The sequence below is a fragment of the Centrocercus urophasianus genome, unplaced genomic scaffold (assembly GCF_019232065.1).
Source record: "Centrocercus urophasianus isolate 14NV4802_14NV808 unplaced genomic scaffold, USGS_Curo_1.0 seq_13, whole genome shotgun sequence".
NCBI classification, from domain to species: Eukaryota; Metazoa; Chordata; class Aves; order Galliformes; family Phasianidae; genus Centrocercus; species Centrocercus urophasianus.
Window position 1 is genome coordinate 11,129,648 of NW_024884475.1, and position 16,048 is coordinate 11,145,695.

At 37.2% G+C, this 16,048-nt stretch overlaps 1 protein-coding gene across 1 annotated transcript in view; it reads left to right on the forward strand.

Annotated features, from left to right (window-relative positions):
* The window catches only part of CUNH4orf50 (chromosome unknown C4orf50 homolog), a 73,018-nt gene that overhangs the window by 27,511 nt on the left and 29,459 nt on the right, over window positions 1-16,048 (forward strand). Inside the window, exons 13-14 of the mRNA XM_042811762.1 lie at window positions 867-1,271; window positions 11,985-12,038. Coding sequence (XP_042667696.1) covers window positions 867-1,211 — 345 coding nt within the window. The 3' untranslated portion in view covers window positions 1,212-1,271; window positions 11,985-12,038. The remainder of the gene's footprint in view (window positions 1-866; window positions 1,272-11,984; window positions 12,039-16,048) is intronic.

A 16,048-nucleotide genomic window follows, 5' to 3' on the forward strand; every position in this document is an offset into this window, starting at 1 on the left:
AAAAAAAAAAAAAAAAAAAAAAAAAAAAAAAAGAGGAATTACTGTGTTGATTCTGTCCTACCTTTTTTTCCCTCCATTTTGTTTTTTTAGTGATCCAATTATTCCTATGCCCTGAAGCTCTTACAGTAATTTCCATTAACTGCGGGAATCCTGTTTAGAACAAAGTTGATCAATTGCAATTGCATTTGTGACAGGCTGCTGCTAAACTAAACACGCAAGAGATTTCACCCTGTCTAAGACAACATAACCTCTCCATATTTATACAGAAGCAAAATTTGAGTTTGTAATTACTGGAGCCAGTTAGCTAGAGCAGTTATGATTATTGCTGTACTGAATTTTCCTTGCTAAAATAAAAGAAATAAAACAAGCAGTATGTAGTTCCTACTTTTCGATTGTTACATTAAAAAAAAATTCAAGTAAGATGTTAATGTCTGTCTTTAGTTAAGAAGTTTATTATATAATAATGTTGACTCAGAATTCTGGTAACATACAGAACTCGTAATTATTTAATACAGGGGCTACATGCGACAGCTTAAACTGATTTCCCAGCGGTCTTCTTTATCACAGTCGTATATAAAAAGGATTGATGAAAATATGGTTGTAGAGAAAAATTATTAGAGAGAGCAGAATGCAAGCAGCTCTTTGATGACCCTGATCTTCGATAATTCCTGGATTTATTTTTTTAATACATTTACACCACATGTCCTTTGATTAAATCACAGGAATAGCATGACACAGACCTATTGTAGAATTTTATGGGAAGCTACAACTGAAATCAAACACAGTGTCCAGAGTGGCACGTTTTCATATAGGATACGGAAATACACTAGGAGGTCCGAGGTTATATTTTCTTTGTTCCTCCTCAGATGCCTTCATTTGTCTCCTCCAATACAAACTCAAAGGCTGACCCCAACCTGTCCATGACTCATGAGGAAACACCTTGGCCTCCACTCCCAAAGATGAAGGACACGCTGGAGCTTTTGAAGCGTGACTGGTCCATGCAGGGGAGGGACTGCTTGTCCAAATGGGATGATGTATTTGGGGGTCGAATAGGAAATCAGCATGCAAGTGCTATTCCCCAGGGAATTAAAGAGAAAGATGTCATTACAAATAATGCATGGCTCTCTAGAGAAAAAACAGATGGCTCGACCTCAGCTACCACAGCAAAAAGCTCTTTGTCAGACATGTTGTCAGCAAGTAATAAAGGTTGAAATCCTGTGGGAAGAAATCAGCTGCATGGGAAAGAATAAAAACCTCAGAAATAAAACAAGGTAAAGCAGCTTAGCAATGTGGTATTCCCATTGTAATACTACTTTGTATGTATAAAAAGTACTGCTTATTTTTTAAACCAAAAATATTTTGCTAGATGTTTGAGGTGCCTGGAAAATTTACATGAAAGAGAGCTTTAATCATTTTTAAGATCAGAATTTGTTACAAGACTTTAGATAACTGAAACCAGCAGAGTTTTCAACAGCCAGGGTGCTTCTCAATTTTTGCTTTACCGCTTGTCTATGATTTGTTTTTCCTTTAACTGTGAAACAATCTATTAAATCACTTGTTTTTATATACAACCCATTTCTTCAGAGTGCATTGGCAATTTCTGAAAAAATATCTGGCTTGAGTGACAGGAACTTAAGGAGATATTGTGGCATGGACTTCCTAAATTCCTACTTTATGTAAATGTGTAGTTCTGCTGTTAGTAATTCCTTAATGTTGTGGGATTTTTTTTTCTTTTTTTCTTTCAATGAGCTGACTTACAACAGGATATTCTGTGTGTTCTTGTAGATGGTACTATCCATAAAACAGCATCCTTCAATTGTTACTTTTAAGCCCTTTATTCGAATTCTGGTTTAATTTTAGCAGTTTTATTGGACTTGTTTCAAAGTGCTTCTTTAGATGACTGCTTGGGCATTGTGAGTGCCATAACACAGCTCCTGGGGTAGATACTGAGATGACAAAACCCTATATTCCTGCAGTAAACAAGTGAAGGCAGTGCCAGGCCAGGTGCTCTAGCATAGTTGTGGTAGAGCTTCCTTGTGAACCTGACTCAGAAATAGATGTGGTCTGGTCTGTGTGAACCTTTGATGGAACATGAGGTAATGGGGGGGAGCAGGAAGGAGGCATGTGTGAGCCAAGATAACTTGAGTCTGGAAAATTTAACAGAGCATGATTGCAAATTACCCTAAACACTTAATTTATGCCATTTATGTTGGGATCCTACCAACCAGGGCTGATATTTTTGGAAACTCAATTATTCAAATTTCCTAGCTATCATTATTTTTAATCACTTTTATTAAGAAAGGGCATTTTTTAACACACGTTAATTTGTGACACTGTTCTGTGTTTTTTCTCTGCCTTCATTGTTTACCTCCAATTGGTTCATAATGCATTATTGCTTTTTTTGATGCTGCTCCTCCAAAGCCAGAAACAAAATGAGTGGTTTTGAAAAAGTATTAATGCACATATTCACTCCTCATGGTGGGAAACCCATCTTAATTTGCTCAGTAATGTAACAGAGCAATTGCTTACGGCAGTAACTGAATTGGTCTTCATCCAAAACCTCTTTAGAAAATACACACCAAGTGTCAAGGGAAATAGACTCTGAAAACGATGTTTTAAAGCACTGTTTAAGCAGAGACACCTATGAGTATCTAACATCTGGAATTCTGCTCTAATCTGGCTTCCTATTCTTTCTAATGCTGGCTGATGTCCTGTCACAAGTTGTTTTATTTAAGACTAGGATATTTCAATGTAGAAAAACACATTACTTGACACTACAACTTTCATATTGATAAAATGATGCTTTAAAGATCAGCACTAAGCGAAAACTTTTTTGGAGCTTCATCTTGCTGACAGTAAATTACATGAACTGGTAGCTCAGGTCGGCTAGAGGTCAGATGATAATACATGAAGCATGTTAATAATAAGGGTATTAATCATAATATTGTGTGATGGTAAGATAGCCTGTTATCATAAATACCATAGTATCTTACCATGAAATGAAGCCATTCCCACTCCACTCTCTTTCTATCAAAGATGACTATGGTTTATCTATTATGCTTCGTGTTACAGCTAAGTAGGTTATTTGGCCCCATTTTTCCTTCTGTTAAAATTAGTTGTTTCCTGAACAAGGTCTGCAGACACGCACAGTTTTAGTTGTGGGAACAGGCACTTACAGACATATTTCCAAAAAGGAGCTGCATAGTATGTAGTGGACTCAAGAAATTCCTCAGGCCAATAGATTATTTGCTGGCACTTTGTAGCTTTGCTTTGCAAGCCATAGATTTGAATTAAAATCCTTTGGGTTTTTTAATTCTTCAAGAAACACATTCTTCCTACAACAATAAGAAAAAATTAAAGATGTGCAGATAACAAAGTTCTGACTTTTCTATCCATTGCTTTTTACTTCTGCTAAGTAAAAATGCAAGATTTTAGATACTGCAGGGGAGGAATGCTAATGATTTAGCAGCGTTCATTTACAGTGTTACCTACAACAGTCCTAGGAAAGATGGATCATCTAAAGGCTTTCCTTTTGAAACTTCTGTCCTACTCCATTTCATCTTAACACTGAATAGGCAAATGAGGAATGATATTATGCCAAATAATTTTCTGCTAATTGATGTAAAAGATTAGATGATGGTTTGTATCAGCAACAAGGTCTTTCAAATTCTTTAAACACTGTCATTTATAGAAACCAGCTCCAAGCTGTACAGTGGCAGGCCAGTGTTTGTATACTGGTGTCCTGCCAAGCTGGAGCCTTTTGGGAGTCTGAGCTTGCTGAGTGATTCATATAGAACGATTAATATTTCCTCTTATTCCATAAATCTTTTTTTTTTTTTTTTTTTTTTTTTTTTTTTTTTTTAAATTAAGGGCTGGTAACAGCAAGCATGCTTAAATAACATATCTGAACAATTGATCTGTGTTAATTACCTGTTGCTTGGTATCCAAGGACTGCTCAAGTGAAATGGCATTATCTGAGCTTGATGGGTTTATCTGCACACCTAGAGGGAAACTGGACATCAGTATACATCCTACTAACCCACACTCTCAGAGCCTGTTTTCCATCAAGACCCTTTCAGTTACAAAGAACTTGTTAGAAACATGGCAAAGCTGTTTGCTGGGATCAACAGTTCATGTAAACTCATTCTTGTTAATACTTACTCAAGTAATCTTTGCTCTGTTCTTTTTTCCATGCTTGAACTCACCAGTACTAAAGCCAAAATATCTTATTTTAGCAGCAAAGTTTTCTCTTTTCTCTCTTTTTTTAAAAGAAGTGTTATTTAGACATAGAATATATATGCAGTACATGGAAGAAATAACCTGAAATAGTGCACACAGTGTATTTTAATGGCTACCTGAAAGATAAACTTGGAAAATAAAATGATGATGCAGCTCAGGCAAAAAAAAGGGAGCAAAACTTAGGGTGTTCAGTGGAAGTGATGCCACCATTAGCTCTAGGTGCTCATGGTGTTAAAACATCTGAAGAAAGGGAAATGGGTTCTTGTGGAAGCCTATCAGTTCCTATCTAATGCTTTTTTCATCTTGTAAAAATCTTTATACAAGATCTGGTGATGAAATTGGAGGCTCAGACCATGGTAACTCAGTCTCTTGCTCAGGACTCTCATTGCTATGGGTCAGAATAAAACTGAGTAGCCAATGATTGTATTTTCTGCAGTCCTTAATAAATCACAATTACATTTTTGAGTGGCAACTCAGATGTGTAAGAATGCAATCTAGTATCTTCTTAGAAACAACCTTTTCCTTTAGTCTTTAATCCGATGAATATTAAAGCCCCTTATCAAAACCAGATAATGCATGGAAGGTTTTTTCAGTGCTGACCTTTTTCATATGGCCTGATTAAACCAAGAAACTCCCATCTATTTGTGCAATTGTATTCTTAACAGGCCAGCCAGCTGGTAGCTTTACTTAAGTCTGTCATTCTTGCAGCAGCTTTTTCTTGTGAATAAAGAGAATATTTTCTTTCCCCAGACTGTGTCCCAGATCTTACCAGTCAGTATAATGGTGAACCATGGGACAGTGTGTTCCTTTACACATAAATATAGATAAAATATTTATGAACATTTGTATCCTTAAATATGGATAAATACAGGGGATTGGCATAAATGACGGTAATATAAAATAGGAAAAGTTACTTTCTGCAGAGAAAAAGATCAATGTTTGTATAAACATTTTTTAACACTTTTTTTGTCTTGTTTTTGTACGCATAACATCTTGAACTTTTGCTCCTGTACTGGAAACTAAACTGACTTGCACCCTTGTTAAGATCTTCTGAACTCTAGTAAAAAACTTGAGGATATTTTTACAGATGATGGGTCAGGTTCACAGCATGCTGCAGCAGCTCTGTTTCAATCTGGTGACCCAGACCAGCTGTTACCCTGGCTTCTCAAGAACTGAGATCAAAGCATCAACGATAGAAAGAGAGGAGTGTGGTTTTATTTTTGTTTGTTTGTCTGATTCTTTGGTGGTGTACAAAGAATTTTTAATCAACAATTAATCAGAAATTCAGGTGTGAGCTGTTCTGTCATGATGTGAGAACATGGAGCAGAGTAAATGGGAATTTCAGCAGAGAACTCCTTGAAGTTCATTTGGGTTGCACTTGCACTACTTACTTTTAGACAAGAGTGAGAAGTTTTGAATGGTGTTGCATCTCAGCATATTGCTGTCTGGCAAAGCATTCTTTAAGTGTCATTTTTTTTGTAGTGTGGCTCTAAGGCTGAAAATTATGAGTGATTCTTTCTTGCTCTGAGCCACTGCTCGAAAGGGAGAACGTGGCCATCTACTGGTGCCCTGTCTTGCCCCCACCACCTGCTGGGTTCCACCTCTCTATTTTCCCATCTGTAGGCTGAGGACTTTGTCTCTCAACAGCCACATCCTAGTTTCCATCTGGCTGCAGGCAGTCCCTTCTGGTGAGGGGGCTTTAAAATAAACCTAGTAGTGAGGCTGCCTTTGGCAGTGGCTGGACGAAACTGGTAGTTTATGGATGTTCTTGGAGCTTACCTTGGGGTGCACAAAGCTGTTCTCATCTCTCAGAAGACATCTCGCAGTTTAGGATAGCTCAGCCAATGATGTGAAACTTCACAGCAAATGTTAAATGTGTTTTGGAGGCAGAGAGTTTGTAGTCATCTCTTTAGTAACTAAGCTTGAATCCTGCTTAACTTGGGATCTAGAAAGTGGGATTCATTACACCAAGTGTAAAGTTAATCTCCTGAAACCTCTGACAGTCCTGAAGAGAAATCAGCACTAGGTCTAGAGGACACGGTTTATCTCACAACAGTGTAGGTCTAAAACAGGCACTGCAATCCACACTCTAGAGCTGACCCTTCAGCTCTCCGACTGTAAATTTGAGACAAGGGGGATTTTGAATGTCAGGTCTTTAGTGCAGAAGAAAGGGAAGGTGATTCCTATCCTCCTCCTGTGTCCTAAGCAGCTGCTGTCTCAAGAGAGATAACTGACATTAACACTCTTTCGTATGATGTTCTCTTTTATTTTTTAATGTTCTGCCTCAGGACTTTTCTTTTACATGTATTCCGTGGGTTATCTATGTAGTTTTATCTTTATTTATATTCTTCAATTCTTTTGAATTCACTTTAAGGCATTTATGTCACAGTTTATAAATATATTAAATAGGAAATAAAAGGTGTACGTAAATCTGAAGCCTTATTGACCTGACATAAATTCTCTGGAGCCAGCAAGAGATCAGAGACGACATTCATCAAGTGAGGCATTGAGTGTACATCTGGTGCTAATACTCAGGAGTTTTAGCATATAGAATGTTTTGCAAATAGAATAAATTCACTCTTCTTCACAGAATCACGGAATTGTAGGGGTTGGAAGGGACCTCCAGAGATCATCACTTCACCTGTGAAGTGTGCACTACTCTTTACTCACATATCCCCTTGAATAGTGCAAAATAGAATAACGTGGAAAAGAGAGTAACAGCTTATAAAGCAGTGTATTCAAGTGTGTGGATTCAGCCTGGCTTGTGGTAAGTTTTCTTCAGTGAATTTACACCTGCAGTCACTGCCGTTCTTCTGGGAAATAACGTAAGCACATGTTTCCTTTAGAGGGCTTCTGACCCCTTTTGTGTTCTTCTCTTTAATTTCTTTGTCCTAAGTAAGGTGATATTAAAAGAAATCCTTGGCGGTAATCATTCCCTGGGAGCTTTACAGAGTGTAAAGGATAGAAGAAGTTTCTGCTGCTTCTAAATTAAAAGCAATTGCTCAAACTCTTGCAAGTCTCCAGGAGATGACATGTCCGCTAAGAATGAGTGCAGCCCTGTGCATGAGCAAACTGAACGCTGGGGAAAGAATAATGGGATTGTTAAGACACATCCTTCAGTTTAATAAACCATTTTGAGGAGAAGGATCTGTCTCAGATTAAAAGTAGTCCTTGGGAAAAACAAAACAAAACAAAACAAAACAAAACAAACCATAATCTAAACTTCAGCATGAAAGTAAGCACTCTTCTTGTTTGAAATAAACATACTTTTCTTTCTTCTGTAGTACTGGGTAACTTCCATAGTAGGTTAAAACTACTGTAAATCAATCATGTGCGAACAAGGTTATTATATTAGCAGTATTATTATGAATAACAAGCTTATATTCTTTGAATTTATAAGCATGCATGTTTTATTTCCTAAGCCAGTTTTTCCCTCAGAAGAGCTTGTCTTGTCTGTAAGATCTATTTGTAATATTATGTTATATGCTATAAAATGAATTACTACCTTTGAGCTCTCAGTTATTCAGAAGTCGTAGCAATACATCTCTCCTGGATTTTCTGGCTGGTTAATGTTAGGGGCTTCCTCCTGCTTCCAAATGATTGGTTTGGGACTGATTATCAAGTCATATTGTCATAGTAAATTTGAATCTGTAGCAAGTCTGAATCTGCTTGCCACTCTGTTCTTTGAATCATCAGAACTATATTCCATCTGTGTGTTTTACATTGGGAACCCAATGTAAAATCAGTGCCATTATATTCCCAGACACTGCAGAGCTGACATCCACCCACCCATCCATCCATCATCTATATTCTGAAAGAGATTAAAACATCGATCACAGAGACCCCAGGCCCTGGATGGTGTACGGTTACCATGTTCATTTTCACCCTCTCAATACTGTTCTTGTGATTTCTAAAGATGTAGGATCCTTGGTATTTTGGGGACTGCTGCAGCTGAACACAGCATTATCTGTTTAGGACCACACCATTAAAAAATCAACTTCTAATTTATTGCTTCAATTATAGACCTGCTTGATAGCCTGTGACACAAACTGAACTCATGTTCAATAATTAACGTGAAAGAAAAGACAGTGTTACATGGCCCAGATAGATTAGATGTTCTTTATTTAATCCTGTCAGTCAGCCACAGCTGTTAAAATTTATATCCTCATAAAAGAAGGTACCTATGCTGCTGGAGGTTTTCAAGCTAAAAGCAATTCATGCTGGAATAAAGTATATATCCAGAGCATATATCACTCAACAAGACAAGAAATAAGCATCCATAAATACAATCAGATATTTATGAGGGCATATGCTTACACAAATATGACTTTTTGCCACATTGTTATAGAAATTTTTACAGTTGTAAGAAGGAATTTGATATTGAGATCTAATGCTCTTTATATTTTAGTTTCTAACTAACTCCTCTCACGCCTTTGAAAACATACCCTAATTTACTGAATTTGATAAACATGCCCATATATAATCACATACAACCAAAGATGTGGATTCTTGGCGATTTTTAAATTATGCTTTGATTCGGTGCAAATTTCCGATTGAAATACTTACCCATGGGAGAATATAAATAAAAGTAGATGAAGAATCTCAGGATTGTTTAGCTTTGTGAAGCAGTTGAACTTTTGTAAAACTTGGCAAGATAATAGGAGTGCTGAAAAGACAATTAGTCACACTGGGCGTTAGTGTTAGGAAGATGCAGAGTTGGCTGCTGTGCCACAGGAACAGCATAGTCCTCATTCACATGTAGGACTTAATGGGAATCCACAGATATTAAATGAATTCCCATTGGGAAGGACACTCTTCTCCTTTTTGTGTGGAAAAGTCAATATCTCATCAGGGAACCCTTCAATACAGAATATTTTGAGTGAGCATATGATAAATAATATTCTTATCTGCACTTGGGATATAGGGAAAATAATTTTCCTGGCATAATGAGTGATAAGTAGAACAAAGATCACATGGGAATAAAATACAGCTATTAGATCCATTTGATAATTTCCATCTGGATGGCATTTGCTTCTCTCTGTAAATGGAATGGGAGCTGCCTATTTCTGGGCAATCTGTTTCGTTTCTTTTACAGGAAAAGACAGTTTAGCTATTCCTTCCATATGGGCATACATTATTACATCTAACAAACATGTTCATCTCTCATTTTAGCCAGACCCTCTAAGCACTCTTAATTCCTGGGTGGGTTGGGATGGGGATTGAATATCCTATTTTCTTCTTGTTTCCTCTTCACAAAGCAATAAGGAATGGAGAAGAATCACATTATTCTGTATAATTAGGTGCTAGTTAGTTTGATAAAAATAAACTTTACTTGAGGGAGTGGAAATCAAGATAGCTATAAGGGTAACAGTGTAATCATTGCTTCTCTTGGCCTGATGGTGCTATATGAACACAGGTCTGCAAGTTTAGCTATCGTGGGCTTCAATTCATGCTAGCCCTGTCATAAATTAAGCTGGTTCTGTCTTAATACTCACTCTTCTTTAAAACAGGAAAATATTCTAAGGGTTAAAAAAATCACTATAGTTGTTTTGGCTGACAAAAGGGGGAAAAAAAAAAAAAAGATCACAAATTAAGAAACTAAAGAAAATACTACAGATAAGAATATGGTGTTTTAGGACTGCACCTCTCTCATCCCTCCACTGCTAGTGACCCCTGGATACTGGCTGTTCTCTCTTTTTTGCTTTGGTTTAGCTTGCTGGGCTCTTTCATCAGGGAGTTTGAGCTTTGTTTTACCACACCCAGTATCCTATGGACACTGCTGGTCTCAGTGTGCCTGGGCAGCTTGACTGGAAGCTCATCCACAGAACAGTTTGAAGTTAAAGCAGCCTTTTGTTGCTGTCACTGATACACATTTGCACAATCACTGAAAGTTGTCACTCGGCATCAGATCCAGGATGCTATTTTTAAAAAAGGGTGGGGATAAAAAAAAAAAAAAAAAAGGAAGATATATGGAGTATACTTTCTGATCTCCAGAATTTCATGAACAGTTCTTTTGCATTTTCCATGTGAAATGCAGTCTCAGCATGCTGGAGGCCTTTGTTGCTTCATAGCATACAGCCAGAATTAGAGAGCTTCAGGTGGGTTGAGTCAGACTTGGTAAATAATGAGACAGCAAAACATGTTGTGTGTTCGGGCTGGGGAAGACATGTGCAGCTCTATGGAGCCTGGATGCCAAAGGGCTTATTGGGGAAAGCAGAAGAAAAGGGTTAAAATGAAGAAATCTGAAGAAACAGATGCTGTCTAGTCAGGAATTCACATTCATTTTGTTTACTCACCTGGCTATTGAGGAAACCCAGTGAGAAATAATGTGTGCTTTCAGCTGCTGACCTTTCTATAAGACTGTGACAAATACAATGTTCTGTTTTCCACAGAGAGCTGATGTGTGTTACTGCTGCGTCACTTCAGTTACAGCTGTGGATTTTCTTCTTCTCTGGAAGTAGCCTTAAATGAGACAGAAGTACTACCTGATTTGCTAGCACAAATTAAACTGTCAGCTGAGTTTTGCTTCCTTTGCCACAGTTCTTAGTTCACAGTTCTCTTTGCTCTTTAAGATTTGATCCAAATGGGTCATGGCTGTTTCAATCCTGATGTGTGTGCCACCTTGGCTCAGCTAATATCTAACCCTTCAGCAGTTGTTAAGGGGAGTCACATCATTAAGAATTTATTTTATGCCTTGAAACCTTTTTCAGACCTTCCATTTTCAAGATGATATCGGCTACTACTGGCAAAAAGGGGTGCTGGGCTGCAGGTGTCAGTGCTGGGATGAACAGGCTGTGCCTGAGTGGTACCTCACACATGTTTTGGACATCCTATCAACAGTTGAGGTCCACCATTCTGCTTATTGATGCAGTTATTTTAGGAATAATTTCATAAAATTCTTACTTGAGTGGTCACATCCTCCTGTATTCTACAGGCATGTACTAGGAAAGGCAAATTGCCATTTTTTTTTTAAATGTAGCTTCTTGTGCTTACAGAATGAGACCTGCATGTGGATAGAATGGAAATATGCTTGCAGACAGAAAAGAAAGACTAAAAAATAATAATAAAAGACAGTAACTGAAAGCAGTTACTTAGAGGAAAAGACCAGCGCAGTCTGATAGTCTCCAAGGCCTTGATCATTTGCAACTCCATGAATTCTTGAAATAGTATCAGTTCGAATTCAGTCAGTGAACCTTGATTAAGTTGTCAAGTTGAACCCACATTAGATTTCTGCATGTTGCTATTTACTATGTGCAGGACACTCACAGCTTGAGTGTGTTTTGTCCAGAAGCTGTGATGCCCCATTCCTGGAGGTGCTTGGCCAGGTTGGGTGGGACCCTGGGCAGCCTTATCTGATGGGTGGCACTCCTGCCCACTGCAGGGGTTGGGCCTGGATAGTCTTTAGGGTCCCTCCCAACCTAAGCCTATGATTCTGTGTTAACAAGCACTTTGTTATTAACCAATGGCTTTTGTAGTGTACCTTGGCTCTTATTATTCCTGGTTTCCCTTTCCTCTTACACTTGTACTCGAGTATCAGTCTTCACTGTGGAGCATCAGTTTTACAGAAGAATCTATCTAGCAAACAACAGCATTGTTTATAGATAGCTATTGTACTCACATTTCCAAAGTCATTTCAGGACATATGTAAAGCAAAATTTTTGAAAAATTCTCAAACCTTTCTGCTCCAAAATTATGTGCTTTAACAGAAATCACCACTTAAAATTTTTTTGTTTTTTATTTTTTAGGCAAGAGAAAATACTCATTGGGCCAATTCCTGAGCACAGACAAAACCTCTGGAGGTAAGACTATTACAATTGGAATCCCTTATCAGAGCTTGTAAGGTAAATCAGGCAATTATAGTAAAAGGGGAAGGTGGAATAAATTAGAAAACAAAGGGATACTATTTCTTTTTAAGATACTGTTTCTTTTTAATTCCACATAAGTGCTTCTACAGGAAATATTTATCATGCCATCTCCTCTGTGGAACTCCAAACTACTTTTATGCTCTGAAAATCCTAATTCTCGCAAATTAAGTGCAAAGTGAATTTTGTCTATCTATCTATCTATCTATCTATACATACATACATACATATATAAATGAAATTAGAATCACTTCTTTTTAGTTCTTTAAAGCTGTGTATGCACAACTAGCAACTTTATGATTTCTCTTCCTTTTTTTTCAGTAGCTGTCAGTTCTGAAATGAGCACTGAAAGCCGAAATATTTATGTCTTTAAGACTTATTTATATCCCCCAAAAATGGCAGAATGTTCATTCCACTGTCGATTATTATGGAAAGCAGTCACTTTTTTAGGTTGAAGTTATTCTCTCAGACTCCTGCACCGAGAAGTTAGCAGCAATGTTTTCAGATATTGTCTTTTTCATTTTATCTGCTATGTTATTACACCTGCTTCTTTTAATTCACTATTTTGTTTGCTGAAGTCTTCTTTCCTTAAAATAATCCTATTACCATGTGCAATTTGATGAAAACAATTAGACTGTACAGCTAATGGTAGAAGACTGTGACTGAGATGAATAACTTTATGTTTTGCTACAGCATAGAGATAATGGGAAAATTCACAGCATTGTTGAGGAAATACTGATACTGGAAATCCCTATTAAATCAAAGCATTAAAGCAAATGCTGAAATCATTTTGTAACTTCAGTGCTGAACTGGCCAGTGGGTTGAAAATTGACTTCATTGTAAGGACTCAGATGAAATGTTATGCTAAACTGAGAATACTGTTGACTTTCCTCACCAAAAGGGAGAAAACTCCAACATCTGCACTTATGCTCTGCTAGTGCTTTGGAAAGCTAATGATAATAGTATTCTGTGTGGATTTCTTTTTTTCTCCAGGGATCACTTTGCCAGTTGATTTGGTCTGTGTTATTAAAACAGTGTGGAAAAGCAACCAGCAGTTCAGAGAGACCATAGATGATGAATTAGGATGTTTTAATATGGCTTTCATTGCAGGATACAAAATAATAGGATTTTAACATAAATGAACTGTTAATATTTTATCTCAAAAGGCATTACATATTTTTAATTTTTTTTTTTTTTTTTTTTTTTTTTTGCTTATTTTCATTTGGATAGAGAAAATTCTGCATGTTAATTTTTAGTAGTGTTAATTTTCAAATAGAGCACATTGCTCTTGAAACACTCAATAAAATCAATATAGCCATTTCTGGTGACAAACACGGATTTGACGTGTTTTGCACAGTGGTCACTGACACATAATCTATCATGTTGCCTTACAAAAAAAAAAGAAAGAAAAAGAAAAAAAGCCAGCAAAGTAGGTAGAAGTGTATTTCATCAGGCATCATCAGGATACTTCTGTATTTAACTATTTAAAAGTACCTTTCACATAATTACTCTTATTTTATTAAAAAAAAGAATTACTTATATTTCCTGTTCACAAAAAATGGGCTGAATTTCCAGCTCATTATTTGTTTTGGTTCAACACTTGAACTTTGACAGGAATTGGAGAGGTTGTACGCTGTTGCTCTGACATCTGATTTCTATCAACAATTCTCCTCCCTTACATGGATCATGTAATGCTTGTTTTTATTGTGTTCAGGAAATTCATGCGCTTAAGTTTTGTCATCTTTCACTTTGCTCTTTAAATAGAACAGTTTTCTCTTTTGCTGAGGTACAGAGAGATTAAGTGAAAGTCTGAGGTCATGTACAGACTGCAGAAAAACTGGAGTATCAATGATCTAAATTAGTTAACTACTGGATTTATTCCTTATTTGTGATAGGGTTTGGTACCTGGAAGATACAGAAAATGTATATTCAACAATGGATGCTATAATTCACATTTATATAGTTACTGAGAACTTATGTAGTCTTGAAATAGGTATTTTTCTACAGAAATTAGAGTTCATAGTCCATAATTTGATTCTTTGGTTGAATTGCTCTTAACGGAGGACACGTGCTTTCAGATTCATTATGAAAGTTCGATTATTTCTTTCCTTCCCGCTGTGCTTCATTTTTTCCAGCCACAGTACAGTGACTTTCATCACTTTCATAGTGATTTCCATGCATCTTCAAGTCTATCTCATGTCCATTTCACTTCCTCCATTTTTTTTCCCTGCTCAGGAACATGCTGTAGCTCCCTTGGACCTCACGTTAACCAGCACAAACATGGTGACTGATTCAGGATCATTTGCCCCTTTCATCTGAAAAAAAGAAAAATCTCATTTCAATTAACTGCTCAAAGTGCATTCTGTAAACAGTGAATCACAGAATCAAGGTCAGAAAAAACCTCCAAAATCATCCAGTCCAACTGTGTACCTGCCACTAATATTTCCCCACTAAGCCATGGCCCTCAGTACCACATCAAATGTTTCTTGAGCTCCTCCAGGGACAGAGACTCAAACTCCCTGGGCAGCCTCTCAGAGAATAAATTTTTCCTGACTTCCAACCTGAACCTCCTCTGGCACAACTTAGACTCCCACATCTATGTAGAATTAATTTAAATATATGACTTTGCCTTCCTGTTTTCTGAACATTGTCCCAGTCACAGAATCACAGAATCACAGAATCACCAAGGTTGGAAAAGACCTTCAAGATCATCCAGTTCAGCCATCCACCTATCACCATTAGTACTCACTAAACCATGTCCCTCAACACAAAATCCGATGACTTCTAGTCATTCTGCCATTTAAATTTATGCATGTATTACCTGAAATGACTTAGGACAAATTTATATATACATATATGTATTTAGGAGCAGTTCTTCAGGCTGTTTTAATTAGTCCTTGAATTTGGCACTTCATCATATTAAGAGAGATTTATTATCACATGTGGTTACCATATGTCTGTATCTAGTGGTTATTGGTCAGCATTTATATTGTGGTGCTCTGGAGAATATTTTTTGCAAGCAGAAATTACAATTTCATGGATGAAGCCCTTGCTCAGCGTTACCCTATGAGTAGATCCTTTGTGCAGTCCCCATGAAATCTATTGCTTCCTGAGCATTACATTGTACCTTGGCATGCTAAGCTGAAATTTAACCCAAATAACCCTAGCTGAGTTAAGTGGGCTGTAGATGTAGATACTGACTTAGGGGAAAATTTGTCTACATCAGAACAGCCTCAGTAAGAGAGTGACAAGGACCTGTGGCATTTCACTTATGCAGGAAACACTAATTTGATTGGAGAAGGTCTTGTGGCTTTCTGTAATGCAGGGTACAGGCAGAACAAGCTGACAAGTTTCTATGAAGGACTGGAAATGTACCTTTGGCTTTAAAATAGAATTAGAGTTGCCTGAACATTAAAGATGTTCAATTATTTAAAGGTATTTAAGCAAGTCTGTTACCTAAATATGCATGTATGGGGAAGGGTAGTAAAGAGTAGTGAATACGGGATTTAGCCTAGTATAGTTATCTTGGGTTTTAAGTTGTTAAATACACATTACTATCTCTGGTTGCTTTTTGGCAGTCAGTGGTAGGTGGGTGTGAAACTGAAGATTTAATAGGACAATTTCCAGTCACTCTTGTGAACATTATGGCTATGCCAGGGTCAAAGAGGTTTTGAATTGTTTGTCTCCAGCTCTGAGAGAGAATCTTCTTGCCACCATCTGAGTCTGTTTAAACAAATCATAATAAAGCAGATGCTATGCAACATAGATCACCCTTAAATATCCACCCAAGACTTCATGACCACCAAAGGCAAATATCTATCCTATATTAAATCCTTTAAACAAGTCGTGGGTTCTATAGAATTGTTTGAGTTGGGAGAGGACTTTAAAGTCCATCTAGTTCAACTCTCCTACATCTGAAGCTGTATCAGGTTGCCCAGAGCCTTGTC